Genomic DNA, 22,090 nt, shown 5'->3' with positions numbered 1-22,090 from the left:
AGACGCTTAAATTGTGTATTGGGTTCCCTAGTTGAAAGGTTATAAAAATTTCAGGAAATGGCGGCCATTTTGGATGCCATATTGTATAACGGTACTTGTGTGCGTCAGCATCTCTTAATATGTATTTTATTGAGTTCTTCATACTTCAAAACATATATCTAGACACTTAAATTTTGTATTTGGGTTACCTGGCTGAAAAGCTATTCAGAAAATGGCGGCCATTTTGGACGCCATCTTGGATTTCGGTACTTGCGTGCATCAACATCCCCTGATATGTGTTTTATTGAGTTCTTCATGCTTCAAAACAAATATTTAGACATTTAAATTTTGTATTTCGGTTACCTGGCTGAAAAGCTATAAAAATTTCAAAAAATGGCGGCCATTTTGGACGCCATCTTGGAATTCGGTATTTACGTGCACCAACATCTCTTGATATGTATTTTATTGAGTTCTTTATGCTTCAAAACATATATTTAGACATTTAAATTTTGTATTTAGGTTCTCTGGTTGAAAAGTTATAAGAATTTCTGGAAATGGTGGCCATTTTGGACGCCATCTTGGATTGCGGAAAATGCTCAAAGAGGATTTATGAGGACTTTTAGTATGTAATTCTAGACATTTTTCTGGACCTATCCTGAAAAAATCAGCTTGTTACCAAAAATGTCCAGGTTTAGGCCTTTTTTGACCTAATGCTCTTGGACTATTTGTTATAAATTTTGAAAACATTCTCATTCCTCATCCCAATCACTATAAATTCTGAAAGTCTGTACTCAGTTTAACTAATGTATAGTTGTTCAAAAGAAATGTAAAAGTCTGAAATCATCCGGAGGTCCCCTTTTAACGTAGTAAAGTGTGCCTAATTCTCATCACTTACTAAGCTGACATTGAGACCCAGTGTAGCCCCGTGGACACGTGCATGTATCAGCACCGGAGCACTGCCCGCCATTTAGGCACGATCGTCTGCAATATGCTGAAAAAGTCAGAGTAGGAGGGTTTGGAAAGAAACTATGATACACTGGTATATTCCAAAATTTATCAGTTGTGGGTTTATGACAGCTTATCACACTATAATACCATATCATAACAGTTTATAACAGTTTAATATTATAATAGTTTATCATACTGTTTGAAAGGTGAATTTCTAGCACATTGAAGTTATGATGAATGCACAGTTCATATTGAATGAAACATATCAATATTTGCTTATTCTGTCCAAAACTGTTATTTGATGGATGCATTTCCCCAAACAACAAGTAAATACATGCTATATAATAGAGTGTCCATCATGTTTCAACAATGTGAGTAGCTTAGTATAGTTTAAGGCATATATGGATTACAGATAAACGTGAAAAATCTCACCGAAAAGAGAAAGATATGTATTATCAACGGCGACAATGTGCTAATAACAGTAGTATTAAATAAATTAACCATGGAACAGCGTAATATTTTGTCTCTAAAACGCTAGGGGAGAATGACAGAAATGAAGCACCAAAAGGAGGAATGATTTCATAACGTAGTTTCCCTTTATAATATTTGTATTTACTGCAAAGTGACGTTCAAGGTCTTGACTCACCCAGACCTCTGTCTCCATTAATTATTATACACTTTATGACTTTTGATATCAAATGAGTGCTTACAGAAAAGCTAAATAAAGCTTAATAAGCAAGTGAATTTAGGCGAGGTAGAGTGAGCGATCGATTAAGAAATAACTTACCGACTTGACACTGCAGACCCCTATAGCCGGCTGGACATCGGCAGAATCCGGGACGTATGCAACGTCCACCGTTTTCACACGGAGGACTGCACTCCACTGTCATGAAATGGGGGAAAATACCAAAATTTATTTGTCAATTTTTACCGAGTAACGGAGAAAGTTTACATGCTGCATACATTTCAGTACGTTTCAGTAGTCGTTTCAGTATATTGACTCCAAATTGTTTTCACATTGATAAAAGTTCCAAACAAATAAATATATATATATATATATATATATATATATATATATATATATATATATATATATTATATATATATATACTCCTGTCGAAGAGTAGTTCCTTCCAAATTTCCAATTGCACCGATGAATTAATTTCACATTAATATAAAAGGTAGGACATAGGCACATTGTTACATTCAATCTGATCCATATAATATGCTGGCTTTAACCCATGCCAGTAGCATCTCAACGAAATGTAATGACTAACAACTTCTCGCAAAAAGTATTCTATCTGTCTTACCTTGACTGCAGTCGGCGCCGCTGTAACCTATTGGGCAGCGACACTGGTTTGGCGCGATGCATTCACCACCGTTTGTGCACCTTGACTGGCATATTGCTGTGAAGATTTAAAAAGAAAACAAAAGGAAATAAAGCATGACCCATATTTGTGATTCCATGATAGAACAGCATAGTTTTTGTACAGACATCTACGATTTCCACTGAAATTAATTGATATACTGCTAAAATTTGTCATTGTCGTCATTACATGTCGAATAGTGACTTTTTCTGCCGTAATCGTTTGATTCATGAAAGAGGTTCGCCTTCCATAATCATAATCTTTCTCTTAATACATCCCTTTCCCCGTCCCAATAGAAGGTGAAGAATGTGTCGACAAAGGGAACATCTCCGTGATGACGTCAGTTTGAATATCTGCGCGTGTGTGACATCGTCTCGCTCATTTGCTTGTGCTGACTCTTTCCTGTTGTCTCGTATAATGGAAGTGAAACACATTTCAGGTTCTAGCAAGATGAGGTCGATGCGTCCACGATAGTGCTATCATTTATCCATAGGCCCAATGAAAAGTCTCATTTTGTCATATCTTAATGGTTTCAGTTATGTGGTTGTAGGTTGCATAATTAATTACATTTTTGCAAGGTTATACATGACCTGCCACGATGTGAATATCCACAACACGAGACGCCACTTTTTTAGCTATACGTTATGATTGTCTCGAGACAAGTGCGATGTTATGCCAATCTATGTTTGAACATTGTAACATGTGACACCTGAATACATCAGAAAAGAAGGTCCGAACGCGTGGAACAGGAAACGGCCAAAAAACAAACAAACAAACAAACAAACGAACAAATACATTTATTTTGAGTGCGTGCACTCACCTGTACGACACAAAGAAAACGAACTACTGCAATACTTTCCTATTTCACATACCATCAAGTGAAATTATATGACCTTAACCCCTGACGCTATACTTACGTTTACTGCAATCCGGGCCTGTATAACCACGTGGACATACGCAACGAGCCGGATGTAGGCAACGGCCGCCATTTAGGCAAGGAGGGTTGCAGGGCGCTGTGAAGTATGTAACAAATTCAATAATCAACGTAGGGTTTGTAAGAAGATGGGTAAAAAAAAAAACCAACAACAAAACAAAACAAAAAAATTAGCGTTTATATTATAGCGTCAACATAATTATTCTCATTTTAAGTGTATGTGGGTGACAAGTAGGGTTTGACAAAACTATCATTGTCCTCCACGAAATAAAAACCAATACGATGCTATGACACCATACATTTGTGTATCAACAATAAGCAAATAATAATTGCTCTCTTCTGACATTGCGTGGACGGATTAGGTATGCACTATTTTCATTGTGATTTGATACGTGGCTTCTGCTGCTAAATAAGGTGAAAAGAAGGGAAACTAACTCCAGCCCCCTTGAATAAAAGAAAGAATGAAGGATACCGTATTGCGTCTCCCTTTTTACACGAAATCATCTGGGGAAAAGTGACAAGGATTGTATATAATGTAAACAACAAACACTGCAAGTGTAGTTCGTTCTTTCAATCTGATAACTTTCATTCTGCTTTGATTTGAAGAACAATTCGTGAAAGAATCTGTCGAGCATAGGACAATGTACTCGCTCTCTTTCTATTTATACGTACATTGACAGAACGGTGGAAGGAAACCATACGGGCAGGAACACCTATTTCTGCCAATGCATCGTCCGCCATTCTGACAGGAATGCCGACATTGCTCTTGGATGGTCATGAAATAAAATGATGCAAATAAAAAAAAAGAAGAAATGATCAATTGGAATAGACGAACAAAAAGACAAGGAGACATCATACATGTGTAACAGAACTGCAAAAACAGGGACAAAACAACAAAAATCACTGATTTACTACCGTATTCAGATTGCATATTTGCTGTGCATTAAAGATTGTTTCCGACAGTCAGAATTCCATGGTTCGAGACTTGGCCAGCATATGATTATAGCAACATCTAATGGCTGCACGTGGAAAGCAGTCCATACAGATGTCTTGCAAGAAAGGAACAGTTCTTTCTTTCTTTTCCTAGAAACATACAAAATATGATATGTGGGGTTCTTTTTCAGACTTCTCGGGAAAGACCGGGCACACAAAAAACACGTAATATTGTAGGTCACTGCTATTTTTATTTTAAGACAGCACAGTACGGTTTCTTTTTTCTAATCATGCACATCTCTTCGTCTAGTGTGCCATGAACTTTTTGCACAGGGTACTGTTTTTTAACAAAGTGATTTAACCCTAATCAGGCTGGGGGGAGGGGGGTACGCCCCCCCCCCTCGACGTTTCGCGCAATATCTTCGCAGCGCGATAAGCTGCCGCCGCGATGTTTCATGACTTTTTTCTTTCAAGTATCGCGCAACTTTTGAGACCAAAATTGTTGCGCCCACGCGTACCGTTTTGACGCGACGCCCGTTCGAAAAAAATTTGTCAACCCCAAAATTGCTCCAAAACGTGATTTTGTGTACAAATCCAATGCAAATTGTGATTTTTCAATTAATTCACATAAAAATTCATATCTTGACTTAGAATGGACGAAATTAATTCAATTTAGCATAATAAAGCTTCGAAAAATGTCTGTGACAAATTTTGGCCAAAAAACAAAAACAAAAGGTCGAAAAACAAAGAAATACATAAGAAATTCAAAAAACAATCAAATACATAAGAAATTAATTTCGATACAGATTTTTTTTATCCTACGTCTCAGGAGAATGATACAAGAAACATTTTTAAAAAGAAATTAGCTTAATTAGAGCATTAATAAGTGATTTAGAGCCCAAAACTGATTTTATGCATAAATTATAATAATTAATTACTATAAAAAATAAGAGAAAATTTTTGGAGAAAGCAACCATACATTTTGATAGTATACGTCGCGGGCGTCGCGTGTGCCGATTTTCGGATCGATCACGCGTTCCATAGGCGAGATCTGAAGGGGGGGGGGGCGGAATTCCCCCCCCCCCCCCCCCCAGATATAGCATAGCCAAAAAAGCCCAGCCTGATTAGGGTTAATCTGAAATATCACAATTGTTCTGACTGAAGAGAAAGTACAAGTTTTCCCTCAAATCTATTGGAGAAGAGAAAGAGAGAGAGAAAGAGAGAGAGGGAAGAGAAAAACAAGTTACATAATAATTTTGTATATTGTCATAACACATCATTTTACCTGTTTCACAATATCGGCCCGTATATCCAATGGGGCACATACACACCCCACCCTGGCCACATTCACCGCCATTCTGACACCCGCCTGGGCAGTACACTGTGTGATGGTGACGAAAATGGAGTGAATACTTTATCAGTAACAACAAACCATGAATTCAAAGTCATTTGAGACAACACAAAAGCAAAAACAAATCAAAACAGAGAGTTTATTGATGGCGATAACAACAATAAGAACATCAGTCATATAGATATTAAATTACACAAAAATCACAAAAACAATCATCATAACGACGACGATAATGATGTTACTATACTACTGAATTATCCGTACACCCTTTTTTCCCCCAACCCCCTCTCTCTGTGAAATTACATAACGCCATAGTTACGTTGTTAGTAGTTGCTATGTTGTTATGCTGTTGTTTTGATTTTTGAGGCGCTTGTCATTTGGTTGTGAATATTTACGCCTTCATCAGTATTCAGCTTTAGACTATAGCCTCTGCATAAGCCACGATCACCTTCCACTCTGGCTCACTGTTTCGGAACACTGGTGATTCTAAAATACATCTTCTGGTAATGTAAGAGACTGTAGAATTAGAAGGATCAGTAGCAGCAGTAGAGGTAGTGTCGTAGTGTGAGTATTAGTAGTAGTAATAGTAGTAGTAGTAGTAGTAGTAGTAGTAGTAGTAGTAGCAGTAGCAAGCAGCAGCAGTAGTAGTTGTCGTAGTAGTAGTGGAAGTAGTAGTAGTGGAAGTAGTAGTAGTGGAAGTAGTAGTAGTGGTAGTAGTAGTAGTAGTAATAGAAGCAGCAGCAGTTAGTAGTAGTAGTAGTAGTCGTAGTAGTAGTTAGTGGTAGTAGTAGTAGTAGTAGTAGTAGTAGTAGTAGTCGTCGTCGTCGTCGTAGTAGTAGTAGTAGTAGTAGTAGTCGTAGTCGTCGTCGTCGTAGTAGTAGTAGTAGTAGTCGTAGTAGTAGTAGTAGTAGTGGTAATAGAAGCAGCAGTAGTAGGCAGACTTGCAGTAGAAGCTGCTTTAGCAGTTAAAATAAAAACACTTTTCATGTTGGTGTAGTACAATTTCATTACAATTATTAACTTACCATCATAACCACTGGTATCCTCATAATTATCATCCGAATTATCTATTCATCGTTTCGACTTTTTCACAAACTATAGCTTCACCATAACTTACAGTTGCAACTAGAAGAACTGATAACCATTGGTAACAATAAGTATGGAACAAATAGCAGACCTATGTAGGCCTATACGAACGATTTGGTCCGCATAAATAATGTCATTACGACATCTTCTTTTTCCCTCTGTATTTCGTAACAAATCTTTTTGATAGTGCAAATTGTACTTACTCGGGCATTCTGGTAGACCCTGGCATGGACGCCTCTCTATAAGTAATTGTCCTATTGTGGTGCAGTTGGGGTGCGATTCGATATCTCGGCAGATTGCTACACGGGTCTCGAAGCCCGTACCACAGGTCCGTGTGCACGTACCCCAGTCACTCCATCGTACAACGCCTGTATAAGATGATTAGACATGTTAAATGAAGAAAGATCTTAAATTTCGCAACGCATGTCATAGTTCATTCATCTATTTACTTGCTTGTGCAACATTTTTCAGAAACGAAGATTTGTAATGTCTAAGCACTACATAAAAACAATGACATATTTCCAGTTAATTCGTCGTTAGGAACATAATTATGCAACAAAAAGTATGGTAAAATCAGTTTAATCCGTCTTGATTAATAACAGGTCTTGCACTGTGGACACCCTCCATAGATGTGACATTATAAGATACCACGTGAGTGGAACCATTCAGATTTATGTTGTTAAAACGCTTTCAAAGAATTAGATGCGTTTATAAGGTGTTTTCCTAAGTATGATATATTTGTTGCAGTCAAAATTTCACGGGAAAACTATACTCATTATAGTCACTCGAATATATACTGATCACCACGGCTGAAAGTCTGACACTTGCTGTCGAGCTTGTGTTTGATAATTAATGTTGAGGATGCTACTACTCAGCAAAGCAGATACCGTGTCCAATATTACGTTTACATGCACTTGTTCCACAGCAGTTTACGGGTGCAGAAGAGAAACATATGCATGTAAATGATATATTTGCCTCAGCAGAAGCAAATTATGAGGGAACTGTGTACCGTCGTGAAGCGCATCCATTAAGATGGTAATGAAATAATTATGAACAATGGAAAGACAGAAACTACGAAAAATGAAGCCAAATGCAGCGGAGTAAATCGTGCAACTAGGGTCTACCATCTTCGCCATTTTGTTGAAATCTTGATCTGGGAACAAACGACACGAATATCCAGCTGTATAGCGATGTATTCCATATTATTGTGCAATGATGATCAAGGAACAAGGAACCTGTTTTTAAGAACACATTTCAAGACTTGCAATCAAGTCATACGCTAGATGTTGCTATGTTGGGCAAATTTAGGGTAAGCTTTCTGGTTTTCCAAGATTACGGTAGTAAAATGTATGTATAAGCTTGGAATATTATTAGCAAATCGGTCTAGTGGAGTCACAGACTTAAGTAGACCAAAATCAAAACAGAAACAAAGCGAAAGACAGCTGTAAAATCTGGCTCATCGAAGAAGCGCACCTTGACAATCGTTGTTTAGTTGACACGTTTTGTGCTGGGCGGCAATCCCGCGACCGTTCTTGCAGTCGGACAGCTTGGTGTCCGGACCACAAATGGTGTAACGGTACCGGGTACCCGTCCCGCAAGATCGACTACACGTACTCCATGTGGACCAGTTAGCGCCATCTATGGGTGAAGATGAAAATGGACAGTTCACTTCAACATGATTCCTTAAACTTAAGAAGGGGAGAAGTAGAAGTCAATATAATTATTCATTTGAAAAGTGAACGTATTCTTGTTCTCAAAAAAAGTTTTATACAAAAGGGGAATGTTTGAAATCTTCGTCTGCCCTGAAAATTTTAAGATGGATGGATGGAACATAGGGTTCCATTTAAAGGGATTTACTTTTGGATGTGATCACATTTTTCCCTCTTAAAAGAGGGCACCGCCACCGCCAAAAACCATCATAAATCTAAATCTTATGATTTAAAGAGTATAGAGTTGTTGCCTTAAATTTGACATTCATCTATAATTCTTCTGTCCCAAAGCTGAAAGAAAAAGATATAAGGAACACTTCACATACACTTTCATAACATGATAGTAGATACTCAAAAGCAATGTTTGGGTAATGGAGCAGGTTGTGGTACGTTCTTTCTACGAGAGGTCCCCTCTACCGATCTTTGTCTCATGTTTCATCGGCATGTAAACAACGGAGAAATGTACAAAAAAAAGGGTGATCCAAATATCTGATTGCCTCAGTGAAACACTTTGATATCATACAGCATGGATGTCAATACGAGCGCTTTTCGGGAAAAAAAAGAAGACTACACAGTAACAATGACATTTATGGGGTCCCCCGCATTTTTTTACCGTCTATAGGTTGCCCATATTCCTGGATGGATGGTCGAGGAACCTCCGCTGGAGAACCAGGAGAAATAAGGTTCTTCGGAGGAATCGGCCGTATGGGTTCGTCGGCGAGTACGTGGTCGTCGCCCGTAAGTGTGTCGTGGGCACCTTGGATTCTATTACTCTCTGTCTTTGACGTTGTGTGAACGGCATCGGCAGGTGTCGTCATCGTTTCCGTGGTGGTGGGTTGGGTTGTAGTTGTCGTAAGCTCTGCAGTTGTTGCTTCTGATGTTGTAGCTATTGTAGTGGCGACTGTTGTGGTAGCACGGGTTGTCGTAGCAGTGGTGGTCGTTGGTGCAGTGGTGGTTGTTGGTACCGTGGTGGTCGTTGGTGCAGTGGTGGTCGTTGGTACTATGGTGGTCGTCGATGCGGTGGTGGTCGTCGGTGCTGTGGTGGTCGTCGGTGCAGTGGTGGTTGTCGGTGCAGTGGTGATCGTTGGGGCAGTGGTGGTCGTCGGGGTATCGGTGGTTGTTGCTGGTGTTGTAGTTACGACTGTAGTGGTAATAGGAGTTGTTGTAACGACTGTTGTAGAGAAAGCGGTTGTAAATTGTTTGGTAGTAGCTACCTTCGTAGTCCTCTCTGGAGTGGTTGTAGTTGTCTCCGGTGTTGAGGTTTTTCTTGTGGTTTCTGGCCTCATTGTCGATTTCGCCAGAGTCGTCACTGCGTCAACACGGAGGGTCGCTGACGGCTCAGATGTAGCAGTATTTACATCGTCCGCTGATTGAATAGAAATCATCCCATCCGCACCAAACTCTACAGGCGCGTCCGACCGCACGCCGTCCTCGATGAATTCGCCTTCCGATTCATCGACATCGGGCAACTGATTATCCCATACGATCGTTTGTCTAAAGACAGGAGCTGGAGACGTTGTCTAAAATAAAGAGATGACGATTAGACAAATTAATCTTTGTTGTCCTCAGTGCTGGTACCGGACAGAAGGACACTGACAAAACATCCTGCGGCATATTTCATTACAACATTACGAATATTGAATGACAAAATTATCAGTGAAGAAAAAAATAAATTGATCAACCTACGTAGGTCATAAAATACATTTCAAAATATGAAGTCTCAACCCGCCATTCTCCAGTCGTAAGAACTGTTATTTCAAAAACAATGTCTCTCCTAGTGGCGAGCAAAAATTTGTGGCATGTTTATGGTCCAACATTATTACCTTGTGACCGGGCGATCCAGACGGGAGAATACTCGCAATCGCATTTTCGTCGGCGGTGACTTCCGAAAAAGAACGATGTGGAGTCGTGGTTCCAATCGGATTCGATGGCGTAGTCTCTTCTTCGACAAATTGAAAAGGATCGTAGATGTTCTCGTAGACGAGTCCGATGTCGATCGACGCGTCCATCCCGTTGACCGAACTCGACGGCTGTGCGGTGGTTTCAATTTTGAGCAGATCCGGGAACTGAATAAGAACAATCCAAAAATTACTAGCAAGTGAGCGAAAGAGTTTGACTCCTTTTTGACTAACTAATGAATCAAGTCCACAGAAACTACTGACTGTTTGCCATGATGCAACATCCATTGCAGAGCTTTCCAAAATACATAGGGGGAGAATTTAATAGGCGCCTTTGAGCTTTATTGAAAGTATATAGTTAAAGCAGTTACGCATGTTTTGTTTGGTGTATATCAACACTCGTAAGTACGGAATTTATGTCATATCTTTCAGAATAATATGTACCTTTGAGAATATCATTCATACTTCTATCCAGAAAAAAGTAAGCCATCACTTCATGTTTTAATTCAAATTTCATCCGTAAACAACAGGTGCATTCCTAGGACACCTCAGATTCAGCAAACGATGTCGGTGGTGACATAGTAGCTTACTCGTCTCACTGCCGGCGAGCACTGAAGATCTGCTGCCTCGGGGTCGTCGATCACGACCAGTTGATCAATGTCACCCTGAAATGAAAACGCGATTGACAAGGATAAGAACCGAGATAGGGATGGTGCACCACAATTGGTTGAGCACAATAACATGTAGAGAGAAGAGATATGAATTGTTTGTTTGTTTGTTTGTTTGTTCATTTTCCATCTGAGAAGATGGCTGGATAGCCTACATTCAGCTACGTTAAGCTGGTCTTCCATGGGGTCCAATTGGATTTGAGGTGGTACCACTTCACCGGGTTAAACACCCTGCTCTTTACGATGAATGAATGAAGCGGGATCTTTTATGTGCATGAGTTGTTACGCTCTCATACACGGGACCTCCATTTTATGTCCTATCCAAGGGTATATAAGTGAACAGTAAAGAACTGAAATAAATAAACAGGTAAAAATAACTAGTTGGGGAGGTGACACTTTTTCAATACACCAACCAAAGAATAGGTGGACGATTATTCACCTCAAAATATACATTAGCGACACCTCTTCTACCGGCTCCAATCGAAGCAGTTCCTGCTGGGTCAATCAATGCGCGACCACTTCTGTCAGTGGGTAGCGTGAAGACTTGGTCGCAGTCACCGACGAGCGTCACCTCTCGTTCCCTCACACTGAAGGACATGTCGTGCCAGCTCCTGTCCAAGACGTAGTCGGTGAAGTTCAGCACGTCCAGCGAGCCGTCCACCTTCCTGTAAATGATTGACGGCGTCTTGGCGATCTTCACGCCGAATTCAATCGTGCCGTCTGCGGCGGTAAACAGGAGGACGACGGAGTCGCCTCGGCCTTTCCGCTGTGTCACCTTCGGCTTGAGTGTGAGAAGTACGGAAAACTCGACGGGGAAACTTCGCCCGTAGATCAGACTGGTGGGAGCTCGAATCGTTTTGGCTTTGTGACTTATTCGGTATGCTGACCATCGACTCGGTGCGCGTCTTACTCCTGACGGAAATTCGTGGAGACGCAAGATAGCTTTCATATCTTTGATTTCTGAAAGAATAAGAAAAATGCAAGAACAAGAATTCAATCATCTGTTTGTAAAAGATCAACTTTCAATGTCTTTATCACGTAACGGTCAGTCTGAAAGTGAGTAAAACGATATCAAATCGAAAAGCAAGGCAAGAGTGAGGCTAAAAAAAAAAGTGAAAGAGAGACTTATCTTATGTGATTTGACGCAAGTCACACAGGATGAATAGTGAAGATGCACACGTTTACACATTGTGATTGGTCACTGTGCGTGGATAAAATCTTGGGTGCCGCCAATATATCAAGTTTAATATATTCCATCCTTCTTACATCGAATATCGAACATCAGGCACTGAATGGAGTTCACATACATCATAAGATTCCAAAATACAGCTCTGATATTCAGTGATGCAGCCTCGAATTAAAATGCGGATATTGAAATGGAAAGATTTGTAGGGCCTATACGGTTATCAGTGAGAAAAGAAAGAAAACGTGTTAAGGTTGAGGTCATTGAGTTCCTACTGATTCATTCATCAAAATATTTTTGTTAAGTTATATTTTGTTAAGTAATATTTAAATTTTGTTTTGTTTTGTTTCGTTTTGTTTGTTTGTTTGTTTGTTTGTTTGTTTGTTTGTTTGTTTGTTTGTTTTTGCAGGAGGGAAGGATAGGAAGGTGGAGCTGGTTTAAGTATTACGAAGTGTATTGTGAGTTTGACCCCCCCCCCTTAATACATTGCATGTGTTTGAATCAATCTCACTTATCTTGTCCGAAAGTGAATGATTATTAGGACGAACAGGCTATTTACATGGTCAGTGAACTAGCAACGACCCCTCAGTGCTAGAAGCGACACCCTGCGACTACAGCTGCAGTATCCAAAATGCCGTTTCATGACCCACGTGAGATGCCCGTGAACCTGATTTACTTATTCGTGAGATGCATCTTTTTTTTTCCGCACACCTGGTTTGCCCATCATAATCCGCTGTAATTGGGCTATTCAACTAGTCAATTGTTCCAATCTGAGAGCGGGAACATGGGCACATCTTCAGACAGACACTTTGCTGTTGTCATGAGCTAACACTGTTCAGTCAGTTAGAGGTGAACTTCATTCAATCCACCACCTGCGCATACGGGGTGGGGGGGGGGGGGATCGCAGGACCAGAGAATAAGGGGGACTGCGCCTAAGGGTAACAGATATGTCTTTCTTTAACACCCTCCCACTCTCATGTGTCAAGGCCAATCGCGCAATACCTCCAAGATGCGGAAGCTAAAACGCTTTCCCAAAGGGCGAAATAATTACAGGCCCAACGAGATAACATGTTATGGTACTAATACTCTGAGAGCTTCTATTCATTGGTGATGGAATAACTCTCAAAGTGATCGAACATTCTCAACCCGATTCTTAACCCGATGTGACCCCGATTCGTTTTCCGAGCAAACGACTCCCCATTTTGTGTCATTCTGATGGAAGGATGTTAGCCGACAGCATGCAGTAGCCTAAATTAATGAACTTAGAATTTTGGAAGCACTCACACACCTGGGGAAATAAGGAATTGCAGAGAGTAAAAGAGGAGGTATGCAATCTCACTAAGAGTTAATGTAAAGGAATTTACAAGCAGCACTTGTAGCGGATATTAATTACATAAAATACAGTATTTCTTTGCTATTCAAGCGGGTCAAATGGTTATAATAATAATCATGTCATCTATAATGATATTCAATTGACTACTAGTATTGTCATTATTAGTATTATTATCATTAAATGCTATTATCATTGTTATCATTAATATCATTATCATCCTTATTGTCTTCATTAGTTATAGAAGAGCAGAGGAGGAAGAGGAGGAAAAAAGGGAGAAGAAAAGCGCGTGTCACATACTAACGTTGATACCTTTCCACTGCACAAAAAAAAAGTAAAGGGTGTGTATTTTTAAACATAGAATACTGGCAAAATAATTGTTAAATAACTTTGAGCCTGTAAAACAAATGCATATCAACCCAGACATTGCCCTTGAAGTAAACAATCGTCATCATTAAAGTATATAGTATACTAAATTTGAAAAGCAAAAAGACTATGAAGATGAAGGGTTTTTTTAATATAGGAGATAACTAGATACTGTGCATCATTCTACATCAGACTATAAGAATAACTTGTGTTTATTATCAATTAAACGGAGACTTTTGTACAAGATCACTTTAGAGGGAGAATAAACAGCGAAAGTTAACTTTGTTTATGAGGACTCCAATAATAAACATTGCTTATCGACTCTGTGTAGCACTCTCTTCAATGGAAAAGCGGATCTTGCCTTTCTAAGAATTTCAGAATATCAAAACTCTGTGAAACGCCATGGAGAAAATATTCTTCCCATGCAGACAATGCTTTCAAAAAGTACTGGTAAAAGCCCCTGATATCTTTACGACACATGCCCGATAAGGCAGCCGTAAATTTGTCCATAATGTAATCTCTTCAAGAGCACCTCACATTACCATAGCAACGTTAGGGACGATGTGCTATTTCGCGCCTCTCGTGCCATCATTAGTGAGGCGAACTACCAAAAACAAGGTCAGAGAGGTACAAGTCTTTATCGAAAAATTCGCTGTTTCAGGGGGTCTCTTCAGGGGCGGATCTAGCTTTTTTCCAAGGAGGGGGTTTAAGGGTTGAGCTGGGTATTGCAAAGTGAGTGAGAGCAAAGCGAGTGGGGGGGGGGGGGAGGGTGTGGGAGGGGGTATCCCCCCTCCCACAGTAGGGAGATTTTCAATTTTTAGGATTGCCAGCTTGCAATTTTAAGCATATTAATTACTATGCATGCTCTATTTTCTCTCTCTCTCTCTTTTTTGCCAAACATATATACAATGTATATATATATATATATATTTTTTTTTTTTTGGGGGGGGGGGGGTGGTGCAGCCCCACCCGCGCCCCAAGCGCGGTGGAACATGTCTGGTTTGGGGGGGGGGCAAAATTTCGACGGGGATGGGCACATTGACGTGATGGTTTGAGATCCTCGGCGAGGGAGCGAAGCGACCGAGCGGGGGGAGGGGGAGTACAAAAGTCGCGTTTATAGAGCATTTAAAAGCAAATTTCTAGGAAATTAAAAAGTGGATAGAATCATTTGCAAATGACTATGATTATACGGTGCCAGGTAAAAATGGCAGAGGTAAAAATGGCAGAGGTAAAAATGGCAGAGGTAAAAATGGCAGAGGTAAAAATGGCAGAGGTAATAAAAATGGCAGGGGTAAAAATGGCAGAGGTAAAAATGGCAGAGGTAAAAATGGCAGGGGTAAAAATGGCAGGGGTAAAAATGGCAGAGGTAAAAATGGCAGAGGTAAAAATGGCAGAGGTAAAAATGGCAGAGGTAAAAATGGCAGGGGTAAAAATGGCAGGGGTAAAAATGGCAGGGGTAAAAATGGCAGGGGTAAAAATGGCAGGGGTAAAAATGGCAGGGGTAGAAATGGCAGAGGTAAAAATGGCAGAGGTAAAAATGGCAGACGTAAAAATGGCAGAGGTAAAAATGGCAGAGGTAAAAATGGCAGAGGTAAATATGGCAGAAGTAAAATGTCAGAAGTAATGAGAGCGATTTCGTCAGATATAAACTTAACGAAGAGGTCTTGAATGATATCCTAGTCAGAGCAAACTGTATTTATCGAATTAACAAATCCAAATTGCAGATTTGAAGAATTATTGATTTAATTATGTTTAAAAAAAATTAGAGCACTCTCATTATTCTGAGTTTGATTCAAGTGCAGTGGCGTAATCTGTCTGTGTGCAGAGAAATAATAAACCAGCTAAGAGCCTAGTAGGCCCATGGGAAATTACTTTTATTATTCAGTATTATTGTTATTATTATTTTCATTATTATTATTATTATTATTATTATTATCATTATTATTATTTATCATTATTAGGGGGATCCAACAATGCTGCAAAGCCCTTAAACAGTATAATCCTACGTTGTTTCGCCCAATGAAGTTATCACACACACACACACACACACACACACACACGAACCATCTTTTGGTATAAACATATACGCAGATATACATACTCTCACATACACACTCTTACACAAACGAATTCCGCTCACGTCCAGGCTAGTATATTGTCATTACTTTTCATTTTTTGAACTGTTTAGTGTAAAGAAGTGAAGGAGACATAGTCGAAGCAAACCGCTAATTTTTCACCTGTTCAATATTATTTCCTCACATTCAGGTGTCGTAGGAGCCTATTTATCTCACAAGGCCTGCTCACGACATGATGTAGAAGTAAACATACAAAACGCAAAAGACAAACTACAGCAAATGTATCGGCAGACATAAGTAAGCTCTTGCAAAATATTTTATTACATTGTTCAAGTATCACATGGCGCAAAAACAAATAAGCTCTTGCAAAATATTTTATTACATTGTTTAAGTATCTCATGGCGCAAAAACAAATATCTCGAAGTTTAATGAACACTTTGTGGTCACTTTACAAACTTATGCCTATTAAAACTGGAGACGAACTTTAGCAATAAACTGTTCTAGTGAGAGTAAAAACTGATCGTTTGCCATGGGATTTCTTTCAATCATTGTTGAACGAATCCGCAGGCGAAAAAATGTAAATGTTTGATGCCTTTCAAACTTAGCTGTTGCTCCAAAGTCAGATTCCATTATGTTATCAACATGGTGTGTTGCTAAAGATTGGTAGATTCAGCCACCGAAAATGACGTTGTTCCCTCGTTATACAACAACAGTAAGAAAATCCAATCCAATCCAGTCCAGGTAGATTGAAATCACCGCCTTTGACTACCATATTATGATCGCGATTCAATTTACACAGGGATCGCTGAAGCTCTGCAAGACTCTCTTTACATGTGCCGCGGGGAGAAATGTAACACTGCCCTTTTAAATTTCTCCCAGTGGTAACAGAAACAATAAAAGATCTCTGCAAATTTTTCGGGTGCTGTTCGTTATTCCGAAGGTTTGCTATTCCGAAGGTTCGTTATTCCGAAGGGTCGTTAATCCAAAACACGCAAATTCCGTATACCTATACAGAGGTTCGTTAATCCGAAAATGAAAAAGGCTTCGTTAATCCGAAAATTTGTGGCGTTATTCCGAAGGTTCGTTATTCCGAAGATTGGTTAATCCGAAAATGAAATTCGGAACAATGAACCTTCGGAATGAAGAATCTTAGGAATAAAGAGCCTTCGGAATAACGAACCTTCGGAATAACGAGCTGTAACCAATTTTTCATTGCTGCATGTCTGTTATCAAGCAATTTTATTTTCAGAAGTTTGCACACTTTTTAAAATACTTATTAACATAGTATAGGACCTACCAGATCTAAAGTAAGTTTGATATTTTACCGACAAGATACATGTAGAGCTGTATAGTGGTTAATATGTCCATTTTCAGGTGTACCGAGGCTCATCTTTTTACTGATATAATTGGATTGTTGACTGGCATGTTATGAGTGTCCCATATTTTTCCCCGTGTCCCATTTCTCCCCGGTCTCCCCCGTGCTTTATTTCAGGAGAAGGCACGAAAAGCGCGTATTGCGAGAAAGGTGTCAGAAACATGGAGGAAAAAAATCTCTGTCACTTTTACCTCGTCCTCTTGCATTTCAACGACTAAATTTTTATCAATGGCATTTTTTATCTCTAGCATTTTGACCACTGACATTTCGACCACTGACAACTTTACCTCTGACATTTTTACCACATAATTATTTACCTCTGCCATTTTTACCGCTGCCATTTTTACCTCTGCCATTTTTACCTCTGCCGTTTTTACCTCTGCCATTTTTACCTCTGCCATTTTTACCTCTGCCATTTTTACCTCTGCCCTTTTTACCCATGCCATTTTTACCCCTGCCATATTTACCTCTGCCATTTTTACCTCTGCCATTTTTACCTCTGCCATTTTTACCCCTGCCATTTTTACCCCTGCCAATTTTACTCCTGCCATTTTTACCTCTGCCATTTTTACCCCTGTCATTTTTACCTCTGCCATTTTTACCTCTGCCATTTTTACCTCTGCCATTTTTACCTCTGCCATTTTTACCCCTGCCATTTTTACCCCTGCCATTTTTACTCCTGCCATTTTTACCCCTGTCATTTTTACCTCTGCCATTTTTACCTCTGCCATTTTTACCTCTGCCATTTTTACCCCTGCCATTTTTACACCGAACCGATTATACGGGGGTATAACATTATTTCATGAGACGGTGTGAGATCCGCGGCGAGAGCGAAGCGACAGAGCGGGGGAGGGTGTGGGAGGGGGATATACCTCTTCCCATGTCCCACGCATAGGGACTTTTTGTAAAAACAGAGTATAAAAGTCGCGTTTCTAGGGCATTTAAATCAAATTCCTAGGGAACTAAACACAGTTTAAAAAAAAATCCCCGCGAAGGACTATGATCATAAATTATGCAAACTATTCATTCTATTATAAGTATGGACAGAGCGAGCGAGCCACTCTCACTTTGCCATTCGTCTGAAATGTATTCATTAAAAGCTAAAACGTAATCGCATTGTTTGAGCAATGAAAATTATTCTTGTATTACAAGAAAGCATAGAAGAAAAGAAAAAAAGTAGGCTTTACTAAAGGTATGTTTCACGGGGCACACTCGAGGACGCGAGGCTACCATCTATACACTAAATTTACTCATAAAGTAAATAGTAGTGTATAAAGATATGATAATGTATATTGATAGTGTATTATAATTTTCGCCCCGCTAGGGGCGAAAATTTTGCATATTCAGTTTTAAAATTGACAGCTTTTACGCAAGAAAAGTGCCTTTATTGTTGATTTTGGTCTTCAAATAATTGACTAATTAGTTGCTGTTTGTTTGTATGTTCTTATTTTTTTTTTACTTGGCAGCCCAAGAGGGGGGTTTAAACCCCCTAAACCCCCCCTGTAGATCCGCCACTGCTCTTCTACTTGTTAATGTCAATCAGCAGGACTCATCAAAACGACATCTTTTCTTGCACAATGAATGTTTATGTTGGCGGAGGTCACCGTCGCCCAGTGGTTCGCCTTATCACGTGTTTGCCTGCTCTATCTTCCACGTCGGACGACCAGGGGTTCACGTGGAGTTCGGCGAGGGGATGGCCACGGTGAAGGACGCCCTAATGCTATTATCGCTGCGATGAGTCATGTCAGCCCTTGTATAACCCAAGCTGAAGTCCTATTGGACGTCGTTACGCAATGTTGCGCTCGATTTTACGGCGCGGTTCCCTTCAAAGAATGCACGACACCTTTCCAACTTTCTAATCATTCCGCTTCGGATCCTTCCAAAAGGACTCTACATGACTTACTTTGTGTTTTACAGATTATTCTGGTTTTGAGCATCTTTATTCCATTACATTCTTTAAGAGTTGTTCTGCATGAAATCGAATGCCTTACCTTACCTAAGAGAAAGTAAACAATTGGGTGAATGTAAATTGAGTGAAATTTTGTTATCAGAGATCTTACTCCCATGATGGTTGTATTTTTCTGCATAAGAAAACTATGAGGAGAGACGAGAAGAAAAAAAAAAGAATATGCTAGCAGTGTTTGTAGTGGTGGCCGCATCTTAGTGGTGATGACGACGGCTTGTGGCAACGACTGTAGCAGGAACGATGACCAAGGATGATGATGGTGGCGGTGGTGATGATGATAAATCAGGATGATGATGGTGGTGGTGGTGATGATGATAAATGAGGATGATGGTGGTGGTGGTGTAGATGATGATAAATGATGATGATGGTGGTGGTGGTGGTGATGATGATAAATGATGATGTTGGTGGTGGTGATGATGATAAATGATGATGATGTTGATGGTGGTGGTGACGGTGGTGGTGATGATGATAATGATGATGAAGATGATGCTGATAATGCTGATGACGACAATGAGTGATGCTGATTGTGATGATAATAATGATGACGACGACGATTACGGTAATGACGATGATGATAAAGATGATAATGGCAGTGATTACCAGGACGAGGGTCATACACATTAGGTGATGAGAAAGGAAAGGGGAGGAAGAGACAGATCATGCTGTGGTGGTGTTAGTGTAGACTGTGATGTTGTTGATGATGTTGTAGACGAGCGTTATGGTGCGGCAGATGCTGGTGATGATGCAGATTTAGACTGTTGTTGAAGTGGTGGTACACATAATAACAGTACCTGCAGTCGTGGTGATGATGATGTGGTGGTGGTATTGGTGATGGTGAAAGACGAAGGGAAACATGATTACATGATTATGAAAGTGAAAAATTATTGATTTAATTGTACATAATTGTTGCTGTTGTTGTTTTATGATGGTGATGATAATGATGATGAAAACGGCAATCATTATGATGATCATATAATCATAATAAATCATAAAATAAAATACAATGTCTATAACTGGAGACTGCGACTTAACCCAATGGAGGAATGTGATTAATTTTGATCTGACAAACAACGCAGAATGTGCACAACTGAGTTGTAGCACACAATTAACTTGATTGTGATGCAAAGATTATACAATACGTTCTAGTTCCGAATGTCGGTTTGATCTTAAGAATTGTCACATCCAAAATATGGCCTCATATTACTGCACCTCTATAATAGAGACTTGATGATTTGAGCTGTATGATAATTAGAAGGATTTTAATAGCTAGCAGACGTTATTACCCCCCCCCCCCCCCTTCCCGGATGCTCGACCCAATGGAACTCTTCCCAATTTCTCTTACATATTTCTTCCTTCTATGACCTCAGTCGAGACCAAGGCAAGGTCAAAATCTTTCCTTACATTCTATCGGATCGTTTACCGAGGTTCAGCTCATATCATTTCCGCGCACTGTTGATAACGCCGTTATCTTTTGCTAGCGCAAATCCGCATGGTGCAGTACATGTACAAATGGGGAGGGCGGGGGGGGGGGGGTAGATTTTCTTTCTACCCCTCTCCTCGTGCATGGGCCAGGGTACATAAAAATCAGATCAGATTATTCACTGTGTGGTGCGGAAGATAACACGAATGTGTCTTCGAGAGATGTTTGGATTAAGATTCTGTTCTTGGTTGAAAAATAAAAGGCATCGTAGGATAACGCCATGCCACCAACGTGACTGAAAGTATAAAAAATGAAAGATGCTTCCCAACATGTACAAACATATGAATGATTAATGGGTACAATGTCCTTTGAAGTTCTTCCTGTCATCACTGTAAAACGATTTGGCACGGACATCTATTTGGAAAGGAAGTATTTATCGTTCTCGGAGCATGACGCTCTCCGGATGCAGGGCCTCGCGTGCTCTCATCCGGTCTTACCCGCCCTCTACGTCGGCGATAGGAAATGACTTCAACCGGTGATCGATTCTTATCGATCCTCGTCGAAGATATCGACCGACACGTGGAAGGGAAATTCGTTCATGTGTGTTTATTGCCCCGATGAGATATGGGTAAAGGCACGCCGGGAACCTCTATCAATGTTTCCATTCACGTTTCCCATCCGTATCCGTCGTGATAGACTAGTATCCACTTTCTCTCTCTCTCTCTTTTGTTTTGTGTGTAAATTAGTGGTTGGAACGTATCAAGGCATTCATTGCATCTTACTACTTTTGTACCAAGAAAACACCATCCGTATCTTTGAAGTCTACCACGGCGATTAATGCCTTCACTCTCTCAAGTGGAGTTTACGCATGCATCCCATATCTCTTTTAGAGCATACGCATCATCAATTTCAGTGTGGGTTGAACGAAAGTAGCATGGTTATACCAAAGAGCTACCTAGCTCTTTGGTTATACCAACTTACAGGTCAATCCTATTTCTCTGTGGTGTAGATGTCCACTAAAAATTTAGAGGGCCTACTTAGTTACCTTTCACCGTCTTGAATATTCGAGATTACTTACCGTTCCTTAAAATCTTGATTTCACATACACACTTATTTAACTATGATATTTCATGACGCACTTAGCAGACATACAACTTCAAGCATGCTAAGCTACTTTTCATTTGAAATTTAGGCAAGTGTTGATGGAGGAGTAGAATGAGTGATACTTATGAGAAAAACGTATCATCTTACATCATTGTATACATAGAACACAAAAACCGTTCTATGATCTATGTATATCATGAAGACATGGTTCACCAAAAGCATCATGACTGGGCATCATTCATCATCAAGTTTCAATCAATACCAGCAAAGTGGATTTTGAGAGTGTTATTACTGGGATCGTGTTCTAATGTACATCGTGACACAGAAGGAGAGAAGACATCGCACAAGCCTTTCACCACCGTAAAGGTCTTTCTTCCTTTCACGTTTCCTTGAACCTG

At 39.9% G+C, this 22,090-nt stretch overlaps 1 protein-coding gene across 1 annotated transcript in view; it reads right to left on the bottom strand.

Annotated features, from left to right (window-relative positions):
- Nucleotides 1–22,090, bottom strand: part of LOC139720829 (uncharacterized) — a 76,312-nt gene that overhangs the window by 5,934 nt on the left and 48,288 nt on the right. Inside the window, exons 3-14 of the mRNA XM_071632165.1 lie at nucleotides 11,313–11,833; nucleotides 10,796–10,870; nucleotides 10,131–10,373; nucleotides 8,921–9,827; nucleotides 8,072–8,236; nucleotides 6,802–6,966; nucleotides 5,447–5,542; nucleotides 3,901–3,993; nucleotides 3,212–3,307; nucleotides 2,238–2,333; nucleotides 1,715–1,810; nucleotides 875–970 (exon numbers count right to left, since the gene is read on the bottom strand). Coding sequence (XP_071488266.1) covers nucleotides 875–970; nucleotides 1,715–1,810; nucleotides 2,238–2,333; nucleotides 3,212–3,307; nucleotides 3,901–3,993; nucleotides 5,447–5,542; nucleotides 6,802–6,966; nucleotides 8,072–8,236; nucleotides 8,921–9,827; nucleotides 10,131–10,373; nucleotides 10,796–10,870; nucleotides 11,313–11,833 — 2,649 coding nt within the window. The remainder of the gene's footprint in view (nucleotides 1–874; nucleotides 971–1,714; nucleotides 1,811–2,237; nucleotides 2,334–3,211; nucleotides 3,308–3,900; nucleotides 3,994–5,446; nucleotides 5,543–6,801; nucleotides 6,967–8,071; nucleotides 8,237–8,920; nucleotides 9,828–10,130; nucleotides 10,374–10,795; nucleotides 10,871–11,312; nucleotides 11,834–22,090) is intronic.

This window comes from Diadema antillarum, unplaced genomic scaffold (genome assembly GCF_040938485.1).
Source record: "Diadema antillarum isolate AM-2024a unplaced genomic scaffold, OU_Dant_1.0 scf00000134, whole genome shotgun sequence".
NCBI lineage: Eukaryota > Metazoa > Echinodermata > Echinoidea > Diadematoida > Diadematidae > Diadema > Diadema antillarum.
Note: the sequence above shows the minus strand (reverse complement) of the source record. Positions and strands in the feature narration are given on the sequence as shown.